The sequence below is a fragment of the Polyodon spathula genome, chromosome 2, assembly GCF_017654505.1.
Source record: "Polyodon spathula isolate WHYD16114869_AA chromosome 2, ASM1765450v1, whole genome shotgun sequence".
NCBI classification, from domain to species: domain Eukaryota; kingdom Metazoa; phylum Chordata; class Actinopteri; order Acipenseriformes; family Polyodontidae; genus Polyodon; species Polyodon spathula.
Genome location: NC_054535.1, coordinates 754,096 through 777,078, shown reverse-complemented (window position 1 = coordinate 777,078; position 22,983 = coordinate 754,096). Strand labels below are relative to the sequence as shown.

Below are 22,983 nucleotides of genomic sequence, written 5' to 3'. Positions count from 1 at the left end.
TTTAGGACACAGGAGAGAGAAAACGCCAAAGCATGTGTTTATTATTCACAAAAAAATAAAGAAAACAAAACCTAACCTGATCTTGGGCCCTACCTAAACAGTTATTTTCCCTAACTAATAACGAGGCAGGCTAAGCCTGTTCCCTTGTCATCAAAACCAATTCACAATCCAAGTCCTTTAACCAAATACCTGTTTCAGTGTTCGTTTACCAGCAAATCAATAGCAAATAATTTCCTCTGTTCACTCTCCCAGTCACTAACCAAACTCCTCACATTCTCCCTCGACCAACACTCACAAACACATAGTTTTTAAATTACATCAGTAAAGACAATTGCCAAGACATTAAATTGAATAATTAATTGAACTGGAGCCAACCACTGACCCCGGTGGCTTCCACATGGCCCTAATGCCCCCCAAGTATTGTCTCTGCACAATAAGTATTTATTTTAAACCAGATTTAATTACTTTTAATCTCCCTTATTTAACACACCATTACCACTTACCAGTGTATTCATTAACCCATCTTTAGTTTTTATTCCCAAACACTTCACATTAATTACTTTGTTTACCAACCAGTTTGTTTACATTGTCTTTTCCATCTTGTATGAGTTTTTATCAACCAATCTCTCTCTCTCTCTCTCTCTCTCTCTCTCTCTCTCTCTCTCTCTCTATATATATATATATATATATATATATATATATATATATATATATATATATATATATATATATATATATATATATATATATATATATATATATTATATATATATATATATATATATATATATATATATATATATATATATATATATATATATATATATGTATAAACAATCACAGGATCAACACAGCAGCTCTTGAGCCTCTATTTAAATGTTTTAGACAGCAAAAAATAAACAAACAAGATTATGTATGCGCACACATAGCGATCTCTGTGGAAAGCCGTCTCAGACAAAAACACGTTGTGCTGCTTTAGAGCAAGTCAGTGTATATTATATATATTTTTTGTTGCGACTTTCTGTTATGTGGAATGTAATAAATTAGATCCAAAATGCTATTTTTTCCCCCTTCACTTTACAACGCCATTTCCTTTCATTTTATTTGAAGTGTTTAATGTTCAATTTCAGTTTGTTTGCTTGTTCAGCTCAAAAAGGCACAAGTAAACCTCATGTTATTACTTTATGAAAATGTGCCTGGCCATTGTTTACTGTGAAGGAACGTCGATGACAATGAAAAGGAAAAATAAATTAAATTCAGTTATTTTGGGAATAAATAAAACAACTTGAACAGCTATTTGGCATCCTTTGTTTTGTAGTTAACTCACTGGGGTAAAGTAAGTCCTACACAGCTTATTCTTTACTCCTGGGATAGTTTTCTATTTTAATGTGTTATATATTGGAAGGTCTTGCTGTAAAATAAAGGCACACACGCAGGGGCCATGGCCACGCCCCCTGCCCCTGCTAATATTCTTTCTATGCCTGCGTTCTGAGCAATATAATGGCTTTTATTACTTTTTGAAAAACAAACGAATATCCAAACAATATTAAATTTATGAGCGAAAATCCGAACATGAAAATCCTGTGTTCGTCCCAGCACTACTATTTAGTGATTGTAAAAGGTGTTCTTATTATCTTCCTGTTGGTGTGTAAACATTTAAGAGGTTACCAGCATTGACACGTGTGGTATTAGAGGTCACAGTGCAAATCCAGCACAAGCAATATCATTCTATCTAAAGAACGACAGCAGGCTCTGACTTTCTAACCTGCTGATGAACGTGTTTAACATTCTGTCAGCAGCAGAGTCAGCCAAACTGCTAAACCTGGGCTTGTTTGCAAAATGGAAACAAGTTTCAAGAGGGTCAAATGAAATTTGTTAAATAGAGCATACAAGCATTTCTGCCATTATTTCATGATAAGTTTGGCCTAGAGGTATATTTTACTTAAAATAATAACCACAGCTTCGAACACATGTTATTGCATTTATCCTACAACTTTGAAGGGATACTTGATATATATATATATATATATATATATCTAATATATATATATATATATATATATATATATATATATATATATATATATATATATATATATATATAATTTTAAATAACATCAATGTTTTAACTGTCATTAGTCACCGTCTAAGCTTTAAAAGAAAGAGGAAAAAACAAGAGCATTTTGAACGAATTTGAGTTGTTGATTGATTCTGTTTGGTCAGCTGCTTTTTACTTCATGTCACTGAGGCAATTATCTTCAGTTCTGAATGGAATTATAAAGAGAGATTACCTCAGCACCACACCGTTAAGTCTTTGCAGTCTTTTATCATTCTGTTCATTAAGGATGGTCACTGGTCTTTCTAGTTTTGTTTTGAAAAGAATCACTTTCTTAAAGAAATACACCTTTTGACTTACAGTAGTTTGCATGCCCTCCCTATGAACTCTTCGTTTTCTGTTTTGCCTGCCCTGTTATAGTAAAGGAACTATACCTTCATTAAGTTACTTGTTTTAAGTTGTAGAAATCAGAGTCTTGATTTGGTAAAAAATGAACCCAGCACTGGAACATCTTGCATTCCATGTTTGTATGTGCTGTATTTACATACTTTACCAAAGTGTACTGTCTGCCATCATAAAATGTTTTTCCATATCACTAGCATTTTTCATCTTCTTGTTTTACTTTAAGGAGTGCTCCAGCACAAGTCTGTGGGAATAAGAATTCTTTTAAACCCTGTATTTAGTTTGTCTGCTAATATATTAACTTTGCAATTGCTTTCTGCATCATATTTTGGTAATATATGGCTGGTACATAATAACTTGTTTCAATTTAGTCAGGCACAATGTTAGCATTATAATTTTGCTTTTATACCTTACTCCCTATTTGTATTTTTAATTAGTGTTTTTTTGTGAACCTAGGTAAAACATGTGATTCTGCCATCAATTACTGTGAATGTAACCCTTGTTTTAATGGGGGGTCCTGTCAGAATGCTGTGGATGGATATCACTGTCATTGTCCATTTGGTAAGTGACAATATTAATCCAGTGCTACTTTAATCATTGGCTTGCTTTTGAAACTATTGCCAAAAGTGATCATTTGCCATGGTAGGAAGTTACAGGGAAGCTTGATGAAGTCAGATAACCCTAAACTGAAGGAACACTTTGTTTCTGTTTTATCTGTGCAGTTTAGAAGTTTCCATTTTTATTAATGGGACTTTCTAAAAAGTTCCAGTGGCTTTTTTTTTTGCCTTTTGTCTTGTCTGTTTTATTTGTTGTCTTTCATCCTGTATTTCACCTAAGATGCATAAATAAAAAGTAGTTTTGCGTATGGCATTTTGTGTATTTTAAGCTAATAGTACAGTGGCCCTGAAGTGCAAAACAAAAACACAAATAGAAAAGTAGAAACACAAAAAGATAAACACAACAACATTAAGAAAACACGACGACATTAACTCCAAACCAGAATGGGTAGGTACATAGGAGAAAGGGTTCCCCATCACTGATTGGAGGAACAACCTGCCAATCACTGTGCTACCTGGGAATGGGTAAAAGCATATAACCTGCTCCGATCATTTTTAAACAGGCATCAATCGATTCCTCCTTGCCAGCTTAGAACAAGAACCATCTTCATAGCACTTAGTTTTTATTATTATTATTATTATTATTATTATTATTATTATTATTATTATTATTATTATTATTATTATTCATTAAAATGCAACCGAACAGCCAGACGTGTCAAAGGGGGGTGTGATCATCTCAAATCTTCCACGAATTGATTAAGGAGGAACAGGTGTGTCTTACTTACACACACACACACACACACACACACACACACACACACACACACATATATATATATATATATATATATATATATATATATATATATATATATATATATATATATATATATTATATATATATATAAAATACAAAGTGCTGGGAAATGATATTGTATTAATATGGACTGTGTTCGACACACAGTTCCACAACAGAATGATTGGCAGGTTATTCCTCCAATAAGTGATGTGGAACCCCTTTCCTATGTACTTACCCATTCCCGTTTGAAGTTAGTGTCGTTGTGTTTTCTTAATGTCGTTGTGTTTTCTTAATGTCGTTGTGTTTTCTTAATGTCGTTGTGTTTTCTTAATGTCGTTGGGTTTTCTTAATGCCGTTGTGTTTTCTTAATGCCGTTGTGTTTTCTTAATGTCGTTGTGTTTTCTTAATGTCGTTGGGTTTTCTTAATGTCGTTGTGTTTTCTTAATGTCGTTGGGTTTTCTTAATGCCGTTGTGCTTTCTTAATGTCATTGTGTTTTCCTTAATGTTGTTTCTATTTTTCTTTTTGTGTTTGTGTTTTGCACTTCAGGACCACCGTATAATACTGTAGAGCCATAATTAAAATATATTGACCAATAACTGTTACCAAAACCCCTCAATTCTCAAAGTTACCTGTTTCCAAGCGAATTGATCATGAATGAGAAAATCAAAGTACATTTTTGTTGGTTTTCCTTTTTTATTATTTAGTATAACACAGGGTGGTAACTGACTGAATATGTGTGATATATTTCTGTGACAGGGTGCAGCCTGTCTCTCTGTGTTTTTGTGTTGTTTAGAGTGGATGTGAGTGAGTCTGCAGGGTGAGCATTTGTGAGAGTAAGAGGACCTCTTTGGTAGAGGTGAGTGAGAGTGTGTTAGCAGTGTTTTTCTTAGTTGTTTATCAGTTATTGTTTAGATTGTTTTGTGTGTCTTTTTATTTGGTCATCGTGCTCTTTTGTTTTGTGTGTTGATTATTATTTAATGAAAAGTATTTTATTTGCTGCACTTTACGACTCTGAGTCTCCTCACTGTGGCAGCTGCACCCTGTCACAATTTTCCAAAGGTTTTTTGTTTTGATCAATATGTAATAAATTCTTGTAGCTCCACAGTGATTAATCTGTTAATAATGGTCTCCTTGTTAACATGTAATAGAAAAAGCACAGTGTCATCATGATGTGCTTGATTTTAATACATTCTTACTTTGCATAGGTGTCTTTGGCAAACACTGTGAACTAAACAGCTATGGTTTCGAGGAGCTGTCCTACATGGAATTTCCCAGTTTGGATCCCAACAATAACTACATCTACATCAAGTTTTCAACCATCAAGAACAATGCCCTTCTAATGTACAACCACGACAACCAGACAGGAGACAAGGCTGAGTTTCTGGCTTTGGAGATATTCGAAGGAAGGGTTAGATTCTCCTTTAACTTAGGAAGTGGAGCTTACAAATTAATGGCAATGAAAAGAGTTTCTGATGGGCAGTTCCACACTGTCATTGCTAGGAGGGCAGGCATGGTGAGTGGTTCTCTCTTTAAATCCATATTTTGCTGTTCCTGAGTGTTCGGAGTCACTCATGTAAACCATTATCATTAAAGAGAATGCAGGTTTACTTTCATAATGGTAGAATTTCGTACTGTTAGCTGCGAGTTAAACATTGTATGTGTATTGGTGATCCTTGACATATGATGCCTCGACTCAAAATAATGTATTTAAAAAAAAAGTAATAGCTCAGCTATCCGTACAATTCTCTCTTAAACTTTGATGACTAACCCAACATGGAAATGGCTATTTGACATCACTTGTGTCTGTTATCCTTCACACTATAGTTAAAGCTGGCAATGTTGTTTTCAGCTTTCTCCATGTGTAAATGTGCAAGTTCACTTTTACATTTCACACTAGCTGTTTCAGCCACACAACACAAGAATCAACTCTTTCTTCAGGCCTTCTCTGCTCTAGAAAAAAATCACCAGCACGTCAAAAGTATAATCTAAGTCCCCTACAGGCTCCAAATCTACCATTTCCTACTGCACTTTGGGAGTTTGTAGGAAACTGGTAAAATCATTAAATTGTCAGTTTTGAGATAGTGCCAAGTGACAGGATGGAAATATACACAAGTTTCAGTGAGAACTCTAATTCCACCTCTTCATATCATGAATATTAGGGAATCAGTAGGAAATGAACACAGTGGGGCTCCAAACCAAATACAACCCAACTTGTACCGTAAGTATCAGCTCCCTCAGGTACTGTAACCCAAACATGGAAAGAGTTGGTGCAGGTCAGTTAGGTGATCCTGCAGCATCTTTCTAAAAGCTTTCTGATTTCCATGCAACGGAAAAGTAGCATTGTTGATCTGGCTCGGTTGATGGATCACTGAAATTGTCTGTCAAAAAATGGGCTAAACTGTGTAGTTGAAATTGATAAATGAAATAATATGAAATCATGCAATATATGTTGTATATTATTGAGAAATGAAATGATATGAAATCGTGCAATATATTATTGAGAAATGTTTAGGGATTGAATTCCAGATAACTATTCCACAGTGGTATGTGGTCAGGCATTAAATAAATAAACTAAAAACCTTCCCTACAGTATAGGATCTAAATTCACCATGCAGATCGCTTACAACACCTACTCCACATGAGTTTTTGCTGCAAGGACACATTTCAACACATAGCACATATTTGGAAATGAAATGCAGGGATTTTCCAGGAATGTGAACAAGGCATTGATGTCTGCATTGAGAGAACTGCACATAAAACACAGCAATGGCATTTTATTACATAAGGTTATCCCTTTTAATAATTTGATGTTGTTTTTCTAATTTTCAGTGTTAACATTTCTTTGGTTTAAGAAACCTCATTTCTCGTGGGCTTTGTATTGGGCTGAAACATAGGTGTGAGAGACTTGCTGAGAGAGAGAGAGAGAGAGAGAGAGAGAGAGAGAGAGAGAGAGAGAGAGAGAGAGAGAGAGAGAGAGAAACACTAAACAGTAGAGGTCAGACTTGGCAATCGTCTTCACTTCTTCTATTTAGTTTACTTTCAGATTGTGTCTGCTCGATCTTTCTCAAAACACTCCAGCCGGAACAGGGAGAGCTGTAGGCTTTTATACTAGGGCCGAGGGGTTGACTAGCTATTAATTATCCTATTACCCCTCGGCCACAATCACCACAAGTTTATTAATTGCATGTGATTGCCGGCCAGTCTAACCATCACTAGCACTAACATTCACACATTCCCTTGATGTATGTAAAAAGAACGAGTACAAAATATCAAACAATAGCAAACATATGGCTTCACTGTCATATTTATAAATACAATAAATAAATCATAACGCTAAACCAAATACAAAATAATACAAACGATACACAGGGGCAGTTCTAAAATAAATAAACACGCACAGCAGAGCTTTCTTCCGGCCTGCTACAGCATGGTTCCTTGGTTTTTATATGGGTCTGTTTTGATACATTGCCTGCATTTACTTGTATTGCTTTAGTGTACTGTAACTGTAAATGATAAATATTTAACAGGCTCTTTATTGGGTGTAAGCAGTGCATATTGTCATCATGTAAACACCGGTTTGGTTTTTGGAATCAAGACATCTCACTTTTAATTATGAATAACATAACCTTTGCAGAGATAGCATGGTGTGGTACCAGCATTACTGTAAAAAATACTTACAATATGAATTACACCATATGGATCTGAAGTTTAGAATTTCATTTAAACTTGCTGTTTATCCTGTCAAGTATACTGCATGTTGCTGAACAGGGATAATATATTCATGACACTTTTCCCTCAAGTATTTTTGATTAAGCAGGGATATATCTATAATTCTTCCAAGATTCATACTAATAAATTATAAACACTGAAACATACATTTCATTCTACGTTATGAATGCAAGACGAACATCTCTGAAGTTGGACATACATTATGTAATTCCAGGGCTGATGTTATTGGTGCACAGATATTTCAAATGAGTACTGTTATGTACTTCAGCTCTTCAAATCCTTATTAGAGGCAGCTGATATTTTGCATCTGGAATCTATTTTTACAGCACAGCCACTTCTAGTTACTTTGTTCAAGGGCATCACAGACTAAGGAGATTATTTTCAGTCCTTGGTAATGTGCATTAAGTTAATATCCTTTTAATAACATGTTAACATTTCACCTGTTCTGCTTATTTAACAAAACAAAACTGCTAAAATACAAAACTAAATCCAATTTCTACCATGTTTTGACAAGATATAAATGGTTTTGCACTGTATATGTATTTCAGGCTGCATCGCTGACAGTGGACTTGTGTTCTGAGGACCAGGACCCTGGATATTGCACTGTTAGCAATGTGGCAGTTCATACTGACTGGTAAGAAATAACGTGTGTGCTATTTTCAAGCTGGTTGTAATTTACAAGATATGACAGTGTGTTAAACAATGCTTTACATGAAAATAACACTTACATGAACAGAGAATTAACCCATTTTAAATACTTTATATTTGTATTTTTATTATAATGTAGCTCAATTAAATTGATGTTGTAATATTAATGAAGATGAATCAAATATATAGATAGAAGAATCACGGTTATGCATGTATAATGTCTTCCAACAGTAGTTACTACAGTATAGTGTTTGTTTTCTTTCTTGAAATGCAGATGTTCAGTCTCTCATTTGTTTCCTTTTCATAGGACTCTAGATGTGCAGCCAAACAGACTTACAGTCGGGGGGGTGAGATCTATAGACCCTATACTTCGTAGAAAAGGACAAGTGGCCACTCATGACTTTGTCGGGTGTGTAATGGAGTTTGCCGTCAACGGGCGTCCTCTCGAACCAAGTCAGGCTTTGGATTCCCATGGAATTCTTGACAGGTTGGATACATTTTTACAGATCATAAAATATGTTTTAATATTAGCAATTCATGGATCGATATCCTAGCACGATGGGTTAAGGGAAAACATGTTAGCGCTGTTACCATGTGCGGCATGTCTTACAGCTGCCTGCCTCCAGTCATGGCTTGAGCCATCACTCTGCCATCTGGACAAACACAATACCGCCAATCTATCGACTTCATCGACTTCCTTGTTTGTTTTGTAGATGTCCAAGACTAGAAGGAGCTTGTGCAAGCAACATCTGTAAGCATGGTGGCGCCTGTACGGACAACTGGTCCTGGCAGCAGTGTGAATGCATGGAAGGGTTTACTGGGAAACACTGTGATAAATGTGAGCATCAAATGGGTTATTTGTTTGTCTGTTAACTAATACAGTATCTTTCCTTGAACCCTTTTTATGCTGTATGTCTCTCTGTGGTAGTTGATTGCATTATATACAATTATGTTATAGGGTAGTAGTTTACAGACTTTTTAGGCCCTGTACCCCTTTCCAAAAAATCTAGTCTACCGTGTACCCCCATCTCAGATAGGGTCATAATAAACCTGTGAAAACAGAAAGAAAATGTATTATTACTGGACTTAAGTACTTACTGATGTTAACTGTGATGGATGTGCCTGTTTTTTATCACAGATTTCAGTAAAACTACACCCTGATTAGTAAACAATGCAGCCCCTAGACAAGGGTATGTTATTCTCTATTTTAAAATCAACGAGTAGGACTTCAAGTTAAAAAAACAAACAGGACTCGATTCGCTGGCTCAGAAGGAGATAGAGTTCAGCCAGTTACTGCTGTTAAATAAAATACAATTAAAACTAAAAGTGCTATGTAAAATTATTTCAAAATCCAAACCAATAAGCAGCCAAATGAGTCCAAAAACATGCTTTTGAAAACAAAACTAGGGTTCTAATTTAAAACAAAACCAGAAAACAATTCTCAACAAAAGTTGTGCATTTCTTCCAACAAATGCAGAAATGTAGAAAGAAAAGAGTTTGGGCATTTTGCATAAAAAACTGTTTAAAATTTACAAATACAGGCATATTTTAAAAAAATCTGGTAGCATACAGAACTATGTGAACATTGAATAACACATTAAATATATGTGTTTTTCTATTTATTTATTTAACGTTATGGTTTAACACTTGAGCTGCACATTTAAAATGCTCTGTGTGTCTTGTGCAGTATCGAATCCAGACAGAATAAGCACATTGTTTTGAAGAGAATACTTCCAAAAACTAAATTTGATTAAAGTAGAAAGGTAACATTTATATCATGCAGTCAAAAATGACTTTTAGCAAAATGTTTACATGTTAGTGTTTAGTGCAGTCGTCTGACAGCTTGTTGATGGGCACTCACTATATGATATGAACACACTCAAGGTCTGGAGTAGGGAATCCAATTTCAGACACTTTCCAATCCAGGAGTTAGGGACTGATTATATATATATATATATATATATATATATATATATATATATATATATATATATATATATATATATATATATACTGTGCAAAAGTTTTAGGCAGGTGTGAAAAAATGCTGTAAAGTAAGAATGCTTTAAAAAAATAGACATGTGAATAGATTATATTTATCAATTAACTAAATGCAAAGTGAGTGAACAGAAGAAAAATCTACATCGAATCCATGTTTGGTGTGACCACCCTTTGCCTTCGAAAACAGCATCAATTCTTCTAGGTACACTTGCACAAAGTCAGGGATTTTGTAGGCATATAGTCAGCTGTATGATTAAACAATTATACCAAGCAGGTGCTAATGATCATCAATTCAATATGTAGCTGTGTAGGAGGAATAAAACTGGGTGAGGAACAGCCAAACTCAGCTAACAAGGTGAGGTTGCTGAAGACAGTTTACTGTCAAAAGTCATACACCATGGCAAGACTGAGCACAGCAGGAAGACGCAAGGTAGTTATACTGCATCAGCAAGGTCTCTCCCAGGCAGAAATTTCAAGGCAGACAGGGGTTTCCAGATGTGCTGTCCAAGCTCTTTTGAAGAAGCACAAAGAAACGGGCAACGTTGAGGACCGTAGACGCAGTGGCCGGCCAAGAAAACTTACTGCAGCAGATGAAACATCATGCTTACTTCCCTTCGCAATCGGAAGATGTCCAGCAATGCCATCAGCTCAGAATTGGCAGAAAACAGTGGGATCCTGGTACACCCATCTACTGTCTGGAGAAGTCTGGTCAGAAGTGGCCTTCATGGAAGACTTGCGGCCAAAAAGCCATACCTCCGACATGGAAACAAGGTCAAGGGACTCAACTATGCATGAAAACACAGGAACTGGGGTGCAGAAAAATGGCAGCAGGTGCTCTGGACTAATGAGTCAAAATTTGAAATATTTGGCTGTAGCAGAAGGCATTTTGTTCAAGAAGGGCTGGAGAGCGGTACAGAAATGAGTGTCTGCAGGTAACAGTGGAGCACGGTGGAGGTTCCTTGCAAGTTTGGGGCTGCATTTCTGCAAATGGAGTTGGGGATTTGGTCAGAATTAATGGTCTCCTCTATGCTGAGAAGTACAGGCAGATACTTATCCATCATGCAATACCATCAGGGAGGCATCTGATTGGCCCCAGATTTATTTTGCAGCATGACAACAACCCCAAACATACAGCGAAAGTCATTAAGACATTAACTTCAGCGTAGAGAAGAACAAGGAGTCCTGGAAGTGATGGTATGGCCCCCACAGAGTCCTGATCTGATCTGAGGCTGCCTAAATCCACAGAAGAACTGTGGTTAGTTCTCCAAGATGTTTGGGCCAACCTACCTGCCGAGTTCCTTCAAAAACTGTGTGCAAGTGTACCTGGAAGAATTGATGCTGTTTTGAAGGCAAAGGTTGGTCACACCAAATATTGATTTGATGTAGATTTTTCTTCTGTTCACTCACTTTGCATTTTGTTAATTGATAAATATAAACTATTAACATGTCTATTTTTTAAAGCATTCTTACTTTACAGCATTTTTTCACACCTGCCTAAAACTTTTGCACAGTAATGTATATGTATATATATATATATATATATATATATATATATATATATATATATATATATATATATATATATATATATATATATGTATATATCTGCGATTCCATTTTTGTAATAATAATAATAATACCGTGCTTTTGCTTTTATTAGCCTAATAATTAGTGTCATACATACGTTGGCTAATGCAGTTACTCGACAAAGGAGTTCTTCAACGAATTAGTCAAAAAACACATAAAGCATTGTAAGTAAAGTTAACACAGTCATGTACGCTCCAGCGCAGTGATTTCACTGTCTAAGTAGGGTGGCACAGCTGCCTGCTAAACTCAGTAATACTGTTATTTAAAAACATAAACTTAGATAAAACACACTGAACTGATTAAACTAAACTACAAACACTGAACATTTAAACTCCAGAAAGCGAACTTACCCAGTAAATACTATACATTTTTAAAAGAAGCAACATCATACAATGATTATTATTTTTTTCTTTTTAGCCTACAGACTGCAGAACCACCGCCCTGCTATTTAAGTATGTAATTAAATCCTGCGTGCGCTCTACGCTCACTCACTGTCAGCATCCACTTGGGTGTTTATAGTTAACGTCAACCAACAGAAAGGAAACGTACACCAGTACGGCTGCGGTTATATTTGAAAGGAGATTCAACATTGTTAATTCGATTGCTAAGTCGCAAAGTGGTAAAAAAAATTAAAATAAATACAAATCTGTTGTCCGCCATTACAGGATTTTTCTCGCGTACACCCTGAGGAGCGCTCGAGTACCCCAGGGGCACGCGTACCCCAGTTTGAAAACCGATGTTATAGGGGAAACGTTCATGTAAACATAATTGAGTTATCCCTATTAAAAAAAAAAGTGATTGGCCCAAGGGCCCAGACTTAGGGTTAATCATTTAAACACCTACTGCAGCTTTCTGGTGACCAGATAATGAATTCCACTTTTAAATCTGCATCTTACTTGTTATGCTCAATTTCCCATAAGATTAATTAAAATCAAAGAATACCATACTTTGGCTCAAAACATCTAGAGCCCTAAGAATGCATTTTTAATAAATGAACCAATAAATAGAATATGCGGTTTGATAACCTGCATGTGTTGCATCTTTCAGACATGACTGTCGACACTGCATTGTCCCTTGATGGCAATGGGCGCCTGGACTACTCCATGAACCAGAATAAGAAAAGGGATTTCATGCTCAGCCAGAGCTTAAGAGGCACCAGCCGTGACACGATGAGCCTGAACAGGCTGGACATGAAGTTTAGAACAAGAAGCAAAAATGGCATTTTATTTCATGTCCAGGAAAGCAGCAATTACACTACCGTGAAGGTAAGATTAAAGACACAGTTCAGTTGATTTGGTTGGACAGCTGCGGTTTTGTGTGACCTAATCACCTTTTCTGTACCCCATGCTCTTTCATTTTATAGTAATAGAGACTTGTCTAATGCTGGGTATTTTTCCAGAAGCAGAAAACTTGTTCATCTCCTTAACTATTTCCCAGTAATTTCCTGGGGACAGGAAGGTCTCTAGACTCTAGAATATAACTTCTATAAGGCCTGAAGAAATAGTGTCTGATGTCTTAACCAATAAATATCATGACAGGTCACAGAATATGTAATGTACAGATCCATTTCCCAGATAGCCTTTTACAACTTCCCGCTGGGGTCAGTGGGTTTGTCTTTAAGGTAACTTTCCTAGCTGTTCTGAGTGTCTTGAATGCATAATTCTGCACCAGTAATTTAAATATATACAGTCTAACTTCATTATAACAAACCCCCCTGGGACCTGGAGAAATGTTTGTTTTATCAGGTTGTTCACTATAATAGGTTTTGGCAATTTGCTGTATCAGAATAATTAATAAACGGCCAAATTAAATTGAACATCTTTATACAGTATACAGTAGTTCTTTCAAAACAACTTCACATTGATCAACATTTAAACTGTGTATTTAAAAGGAAACAGTAAGGAAATGAAAACAATAAAAAGTACACTTACGTTCAAAATACAGTAATTGCGTAGCCTTTCTCTTGAAAAACGTATCCAGCGTTGATTGCTTCATATGTTTCGTGCTTTTCTCAGTGCACGCTGTTTCAATCTTGTTCCCTCCTCACGCCTGTTGCCATGGCTGCAGATTGTGTGAAGAGGGCAATGGTTGCATGTGTCACATGATTCGCACTACAATAGGTTATCTATGAATCAGCCTACCAAGGTCTTCTGTTATTCACTGAGAGAATAACACATTCACACTGGAAAAAGTTTAGTGTCAGTCACTACCAAGATCGTTTTATCCGGGTAGGTTTTGTAAAAGTAATCGTTCTAATAGGGCTAATTTCCATTGAAAAAAACAGTTCTTGCAGTTGGATCGTTAAAAAGGAGATTCGTTATAAGAAAGGTTAGTTATACTGAAGTTAGACCGTGTATATGTAAAGGTCTTAGACGTGTTGCATTTTTCTACTGTGATGCATTATGAGCATCAACAATTTACTCAAAGCCTCCACCAGTGTTTTCTACTATTATAACAACCTTGACTTACATAAAAAATGAAAAACATAGAGTCAAACAGCTCGCATCACTTGATTTTCAAGGTGTGGTATCCGAAGCATAATCAACAAGTACAGAGAAACATTGTCTGTAATTAACAAACCCAGAACTGGAAGACCCAGAAAGCTGTCTAACAAGGATGAGCAATACTTGAAGATAATATCCTTAAGGAATAGAAAGAAGACAAGCATTGACTTGACAACAGAACTGGCAGAAGGCACAGGTGTTGTTGTCCATCAAATCAACAGTATGAAGGTCACTCTTGAAATCAGGACTTAAAGGATGTGTTGCAGTAAGAATACCTCTGTTAAGAGAGGGGAAGAAGACTAAAAGGCTAAAATATGCACACGGACACAGAAATTGGACTATTGAACAATGGTCAAAGGTGCTTTGGACTGTTGATAGATGGACAACGACACCTGTGCCTTCTGCCAGTTATGTTGTCAATATAGTAATAATAGAAAAAATGGTTCGCTATGCAAAATATGGTTGGGATTACACAGCCTCATGTTATGTGCATCCATACAATCTTTTAGTTTATTCGTCAGTCAGCACATACCACCATTAAATGACATTTTGCAAAGGATCTCCAAAAAGAAAGATGGTTTTAGAAAGTGTTTTTGTAAAAAACACGTTTATCGTTTATTAATTTGAATAAATAATTACATATTTTGAACTAGCTCCAACACCGTACTTTGCTCAGGAGCCGTTGCAGCCCTTGACAAAAATGAGGTCATTTTCTCTCTACCACAATGTTCTTGGGGAAAAGTTCCATTAAGCCAACAAACCTCTCAACATACACATGCTGTACCCGAATAAAATGTGAAAAGAAAAATACAAAAAACAATGAACTTGTGCCACAGCAGATGAAATCGGTGTGCACAGATGCATTGTTTTTGAACGTTTTAGTTTCATAAAGAGAGATATACTGCAAGTCTTCTTTTTCTAATTGAATTTTTGATGTCCTGTTTTTTGGGGGTCTTTTTGGAGATGAAAATAAAGATTCTGAGTCAAACTAAGCTCTTCTAATACTTCTTGAAAGTGATGTTAACAGTTCATAAATTCAGTGTGCGTCTGTGTGTGTATGTGTATGTGCGGGTGTGTGTGTGTGTACTATACTAACTGCCAGCATTTGCTGTGGGACATACATTGAAAGGTTTTCTCTTTTTAATTTAAATAATTTTCCACTTGTTTAATTGTTGTACAGTTGCACTTAATTTAATGTACATGTCTTTTGTCAGCCCCACACCCTCTTTGTGTTATCCTTGTGTGTGTATTTTTCACCCCCAGTGCGTTACACTTCCCGTCTGCTTACCCTTTCCCCTGCTTGCGTCTTTATTCTCTACTTAGTTCAGCGCTTATAAATCCTACTCTTAGTTAGTAGTCACAGTTGCAGAGGAAATAAAAAAGCAACAAATTGAAATCCCATTTGCTTGTCTCGTCCTTTTGTGAACCTGTGCACACCAGGCACCTTGGATATAACTCACACCAGTATGAAACACGCATACATTCTCATGGAAGGTGTACAGGGGTGTTATACTGAAAACATCTGTGCTTGTCTTTAAAGGTGAAAAATGGTAAGATGCATTACACCTCAGATGCTGGGGTCGGAGGAAAGGTGGAGAGAACCATTCCTGAGTTGTCTGTGTCCGATGGCCAGTGGCACACGCTTCAGATCACTAAGAATGAGTCGCTTACAGTCATTCTTATAGATGGGACCTACAAGAAGGAGATTAATCACAACACTCAGGACTTTGGAGGACTCAACGTTCTCACACTTTCGCTGGGGGGAATCCCAGAAGGGCAATCCCAGCAAAGCTCTAGATTAGGTGGGTATATTGAAATCTCAGTTTACTAAAACAAATCACTGTGGCTCCTCGATTTACCATGATTCAGAGGGCAGGTTTGGTGCTCGCTGTTGCTGTGCTGATTGCAGAAGGTTGAGACTGCAGTGGGTAAGCAGGGTTTATGTGATGTTCATAGCAACCATGTGACTAATTGGCCTTGTTTAACCCCATACACTGAGTCATACACACCCCTCTTTGGCCTTGTTTAACCCAACACGGTGAGTTATATGGACCCCTCTTTGGCCTTGTTTAACCCAACATGGTGAGTTATATGGACCCCTCTTTGGCCTTGTTTAACCCAACATGGTGAGTTATATGGACCCCTCTTTGGCCTTGTTTAACCCAACATGGTGAGTTATATGGGCCCCTCTTTGGCCTTGTTTAACCCAACATGGTGAGTTATATGGGCCCCTCTTTGGCCTTGTTTAACCCAACATGGTGAGTTATATGGGCCCCTCTTTGGCCTTGTTTAACCCAACATGGTGAGTTATATGGGCCCCTCTTTGGCCTTGTTTAACCCAACATGGTGAGTTATATGGACCCCTCTTTGGCCTTGTTTAACCCAACATGGTGAGTTATATGGACCCCTCTTTGGCCTTGTTTAACCCAACATGGTGAGTTATATGGACCCCTCTTTGGCCTTGTTTAACCCAACATGGTGAGTTATATGGACCCCTCTTTGGCCTTGTTTAACCCAACATGGTGAGTTATATGGGCCCCTCTTTGGCCTTGTTTAACCCAACATGGTGAGTTATATGGGCCCCTCTTTGGCCTTGTTTAACCCAACATGGTGAGTTATATGGACCCCTCTTTGGCCTTGTTTAACCCAACATGGTGAGTTATATGGGCCCCTCTTTGGCCTTGTTTAACCCAACATGGTGAGTTATATGGGCCCCTCTTTGGCCTTGTTTAACCCAACATGGTGAGTTATATGGACCCCTCTTTGGCCTTGTTTAACCCAACATGGTGAGTTATATGGGCCCCTCTTTGGCCTTGTTTAACCCAACATGGTGAGTTATATGGACCCCTCTTTGGCCTTGTTTAACCCAACATGGTGAGTTATATGGGCCCCTCTTTGGCCTTGTTTAACCCAACATGGTGAGTTATATGGGCCCCTCTTTGGCCTTGTTTAACCCAACATGGTGAGTTATATGGGCCCCTCTGTATCAAAGCTTTTTACTCCAGTTTATCATTTTTGTGAAAGGAAAAAAAAAACAATAGTGACCATTTTGCAAGCAAAATCTTTTTTTCTGACTATGTTTGTGGTATGTTTCCTTAAAAATAAATTGCAAATTGCCCACTGAACTAAAATACTTTGATAAATTGAGAACATGTTCCTCTGGTTATGGGATACTTTGGCAGCATATTGGGATTGGTCAGGAGCCCATTTCATTTTGTTATGTAAACTGTTGCTCTGTGCAACAAAAACACAAAGCAGCTTCAACTTTGTATATAATGCATTGAACTTAGACAGAGTACTGTATTTGCCTCCATAGTCAATGACAGGAAATGACTTTGCTTCAAAATGGCTTGATGGTAAAAATGATTTCATGAACACTTTGCACCACCATCTCTAAACTATACAGCAGCAGGTTTTGTTTTGTAATGCTTCATATTAAAAAGCGAAATGCAGAGTACCTATTATGGCAATAGGCGGTGATTAGCTCTTGTTTCCTGGAAAGGCCTGTGAATATGGGTTAGGGTGATAAAACAGAATAATTCTCTTATATAATAGATCATTATTTACTGTAGATTGCAAGAGAGGTAAAGTGTGTCTTTGATTTAATAGACCACTGCTTCAGGCCAAAAGTTTCAGTTTTTAAAGTTTGAAATATATTGGCTTTAACTTACCATGATTTTAACATGACTTATCAGTTATCCAATTCTGTTTCCACAGTATTATGAATTGTGGTGTCTCGTCACTCACTTTATTTCTAGGCGCTTACCTTTGCCAGAGTGGAAACAGGAAACTCAGTTAACAGACAGAAGTCCTCCTGGAAGCTCATTCACTACAAAAAATTGATATTAAATGTAAATTACTTTTACATGTGGAAGGTGTTTTAGTAAATATGTAGCCTAAATTGATTCAGCTTCACACACATGCAACAGGTAGCTATGTACTGCAAGTCACAGTGTAGGTATCTTTTGTTGGCCATTGTTTACAGACATTGTTAGTAAGCACTCTGTAATACTTTTTCCCAACTTGCTTGTTTTTATTTCTTCCAGGTTTTGATGGCTGCTTTGCTTACATGAAATACAATGGAGAAAACCTGCCTTTCAGCGGAAAGCACAGTGCTGTCACTATATCGAAAACTCATCCTTCTGTCAAGATTGGCTGCCGAGGTCCAGATGTGTGTGCAAGCAGTCCATGCTGGGGAGGTCTGATGTGTGTCAATCAGTGGTTCGCCTATGAGTGTGTGCCCCCGGGAGGCTGCACCTCGAACCCTTGTCAGAATGGAGGCAGCTGTGAACCGAATGCTCGATCGGGATTCGCTTGCACTTGCCCACAGTTTTACACAGGAAAGACCTGTGAGGTTTTGGTGGCCTGTCTGGGTGTACAGTGTCCACAGGGAACTCTTTGTAAAATAGGGACTAATGGAGCCTTTGTCTGCACTAATCCTCCTGCAGAAGCAATGTCCTTACCGATATGGGCAGTGCCTGCCATTGTCGGCAGCTGTGCTACCGTTCTTGCTCTTGTGGTCTTAAGCTTGATCTTGTGTAACCACTTCAGGGGCAGGACAAATAATGATCCAAAGGAAGAGAAAAAACCAAAAGAGAAGACAAAAGGGAGTGAGAATGTGGCTTTTGATGATCCAGATAACATCCCTCCTTATGGGGATGATATGACAGTCAGGAAACAGCCTGAAGGGAACCCCAAACCTGACATAATTGAAAGGGAGAACCCTTACCTAATATACGATGAGACAGACATTCCTGTCAACACAGAGATCATACCCAGTGCTCCTTGCGTGGACCCGGAAGCTGATATAGAGCATTATGATATAGACAATGCTAGCAGCATAGCCCCTTCAGATGCAGATATCATTCAGCACTATAAACAGTTTCGGAGCCACACACCTAAATTCTCTATCCAAAGGCACAGCCCACTAGGATTTGCAAGGCAGTCTCCTTTACCTTTGGGAGCAAGTAGTTACACATACCAGCCTTCTTACAGCCAAGGACTTAGATCAACCCCTTTAAGCCATGCCACATGCCCTACCCCGAACCCTCTGTCCCGGCATAGCCCAGCTCCTTTCTCCAAACCCTCCTCGTTCTACCATAAAAGTCCAGCTAGAGAGCTGCAACTCTCCAGGAGGGAGGGAAGTCCTTTGGACTTTCACAATGAAGCATCGTGCCAGACTGGTATTTTCAACTACGCCACCCGGCTGGGAAGGAGAAGCAAGAGCCCCCAGACAATGATGGGTCATGGCTCTCGACCAGGGAGTCGGCTTAAGCAGCCAATAGAGCAGATCCCTCTTGAGACGGGGCCTCCGGTCGGTCTGTCCATAGAGGAGGTTGAGAGGCTCAACACCCCTCGGCCAAGGAACCCCAGCATCTGCAGTGCCGACCATGGGAGGTCCTCCTCAGACGAGGACTGCAGGAGGCCGCTCTCCAGGATCAGGAATCCAGCAGATGGAATTCCAGCCCCAGAGTCATCCTCTGAGAGTGACTCGCATGACTCCTTCACCTGCTCCGAGATGGAGTACGACAGGGAGAAGCCAATGGCCTACTCATCAAGAATGCCCAAGCTGTCCCAGGTCAATGAGTCGGATGCAGATGATGAGGATTACAGCACTAGGCTGAAGCAAAGAAGGTACCGCCGAGCAGAGGGAGGCCCAGGTAGCACGCAGGCGTCTACTGCTGAAAATTATACATTACCCCATAAGCTAGGGCAGCAAGCTGGGAGTTTCAGTTGGGACAATCTGTTGAACTGGGGCCCTGGGTTCGGCCATTATGTAGATGTGTTTAAGGATCTTGCATCACTTCCTGAAAATACAGCTGCAAAAGAAATTGAAATGAGCAGCGGTGACGGGGCTGCTACCATTTCCAAGCAAGGGGAAGCAGAACAATATGTATAGGCCTTATTTATACAGAAACTGTCCATTCCAAGTTGTCAGATTTTTTATTTTATTTTGTTCCAAACAAGACCATCTTATTTGTAGATTTTAAGAGGTAGTAAAATAACTAAAACTTCTTTGAAATGCAACCGTACAAAACATTATACCAGTGCTTTTTACACTGTTAGGGTTTTTGTTCACATGCTGTTCTAATCAGGAGTATAACTGAATAGCAAAATATATATATGTATAGTACAACCACCGCCTCATCTCACATGAAAATAAGGACATTCAAAACTTCTCAACTTTCTAAGTAATAATTAGGCAATGTTGCTTTGACTTCAAGGCAGCAAGGCATTATCAGACTTAAATTGTACTGATTTTTGGGAAATGAAGGGTTGGGATATACTTTACATAAGAAATTCCAGCATTCATTCTTCATTTACAGTTTTATTTCTTTTTTTTTAAAGCATATGTGTTTAATATCCAACACATGAAGTATAATATCCAGCCGCTTGCACTAAAATGAGAACACAAATTGGCCAGCACTTTAAATCACTCTTGCCAATGTTATGTGAAGGCTTCACAACTGCCCAGCTATATGTTTTCATTCACATTAGAAGGGCAGACACTAGTAAACCACTGCCTAGAAGACTTGAGGCTTTGCTACAAAAAAAAGAAATGTTTGCAAATGTCACTGGTTCTGCAGCGTCGTCTGGGTTTCTCGTTTCTCTGGGTCCAGCAAGTGGCTGAGGTGTGCCTGACTGAGCTTAATATGATCCTAAACCATGTGAACTGTATATGTAACTTCAGTGAAAAGGCTTTTTACAGAAATCTGAAGGTTTCTACTTTTGTATTGTTTAATAACTTAAGTTACTTAAGCTGTGTTTTTATTGATATTTTCATATGCTGAAAATAGGTTTTCTTACTTTCAGGGAAAGCAAGATTAACTACTTTTCTTTTTTTTACATTTGTTACTTACGTAACATCAATATTTTACACTTTTTGATACAACTGTAACATAATGAATGCTTTATACATGTAAAGTCCAATAACAGAAATAAAATATTTATTTTAAAACTGTTTTAGATATATTGAGCATGCATTTACGACTGGTTTCACAGACGGTACACCAAGATAATCCAAGATGTTGAATAAAAGCTTCTGGTTGAATTGTATGTTTTTTAAATTTCTAAATATTGCAGTGTATATATAGTGTTGTATACTGCAATAGGGGCCTGCAGACACTGTCATTATGAATTAGTTATTCACATGTTATGTAGTCCTTGTCTTTGTTTTGTTATGAACTGATGAACCTTTTTATAATACAGTTGGTAAAGTATGTCTCTCTGACTGACCTGGTAACATCCAGTCCAGGAAAGCAACAGAGGGCTTGAATGACATTGAGCAGCAGTGAGTTCAGAAGAGACATGGTCCATACTTTACAACAATTATTTACATACGACTGATCAAGCACAACATCCAGTTACAGAAACCACTGTCATGATTTACATCTGAAAAGTTTGTGAGGATGAAAAGAAAAAGTGTAGAATATTATACATCTAGGGCATGACTTACATAATATATTGCACCCTTACGATTGTGTCAGATGTAATCCCGACCAGGAGCAGATATTAAAATTCACCTAAGACTACACACTCACCTGTAAATGCAGGAACTGGAATTAATAATGTAACAATGAATGTCAATATCAGGTGCCACGGCCAGCAGTCCTTGCAAATTAAGGCCTGATCCAGAAAATATTTTAGAGATGTGCTTTCTTTATCCATACTAACTGCCATCTTTATTCAGGCCTGTGTGGTATTGCCTTGAGAAATATTGTAATATCGTGACCTTCCACAAAAAAAAAAAAAAAAAAAAAAAACATTGTTAATGCTGTTGGAACTTATACAATGAATCACTACAAAATATAGATTTCATTTTATGTCCTTATTTAAACATTATAAAATAATGTTAAACTGGAAGGTCCAGACAGACTGTACAGTCCAAAGAGGTTCTGGGCCTTGGAAAGCTAAAGAGAGCGGCTTTGTAGGTTATTTCTTTATGCAGTCGCTGATTGTAACACACAGTCCCAGGATTTAAAGGACTGAACTACAAATAAAGGATGGAAGAACTGATTCTATGTAGCCTGGAACAAAGAAGAATTGGGGGACAGGATTGAAATCTGAAATCCCAAACCATTACTTTAAACGCAGTACAGAAACCAGGACCAGAAGACTTGATTGGAAATTAAGTGGACGTAGACTTAGGACAGAGGGAAGGATACACTTCTTCACACAGAGAATGGTGAGTGTATGGAGTGGGTTCACTTGAAACACTGGGATCCTTTGAAATCTAAGATTATATAGTTCTAAGATCAATCAGCTACTAGGAACAGGACAAGCTTAGATGGGCCGAATGACCTTGTCCGTACATTTTCTTATGTTCTGAATATTATTATTATTATTATTATTATTATTATTATTATTATTATTATTAGAAGAAACAAATAAATAAAAAAAGAAAACAGGTCTATTAAATCATAAGCACGATACTAGAATTATCATCATTATTTGTAAGTTGATCATGGATCAGGATCAGCCTTCCACCCAAGAAAATGTTCATTTGTGAGCTTAAAATTGTTCTTAGTACCAGTGAATGAAAACTGGAATTTGTTCCAAAGCTTCTATTTATCAGGGAGACCACACACTTGCAGGACAAGGAAGAGGTGTCACTAAGGCCTATTTTTACCAACAATAAAAAATAGCCTTAATATTGTTAGCAGTCTCTTTAAGTTGTCTGGAAATGCTATTTGCTA

At 37.6% G+C, this 22,983-nt stretch overlaps 1 protein-coding gene across 1 annotated transcript in view; it reads left to right on the top strand.

Annotated features, from left to right (window-relative positions):
- The window catches only part of LOC121328870 (protocadherin Fat 4-like), a 144,698-nt gene extending 122,122 nt beyond the window's left edge, over positions 1–22,576 (top strand). The window contains exons 10-17 of the mRNA XM_041274000.1: positions 2,915–3,019; positions 5,024–5,331; positions 8,096–8,181; positions 8,503–8,682; positions 8,909–9,033; positions 12,831–13,048; positions 15,828–16,089; positions 18,334–22,576. Of these exons, the coding sequence (XP_041129934.1) occupies positions 2,915–3,019; positions 5,024–5,331; positions 8,096–8,181; positions 8,503–8,682; positions 8,909–9,033; positions 12,831–13,048; positions 15,828–16,089; positions 18,334–20,186 (3,137 nt within the window). The 3' untranslated portion in view covers positions 20,187–22,576. The remainder of the gene's footprint in view (positions 1–2,914; positions 3,020–5,023; positions 5,332–8,095; positions 8,182–8,502; positions 8,683–8,908; positions 9,034–12,830; positions 13,049–15,827; positions 16,090–18,333) is intronic.
- The last annotated feature ends 407 nt before the right edge of the window (positions 22,577–22,983 follow it).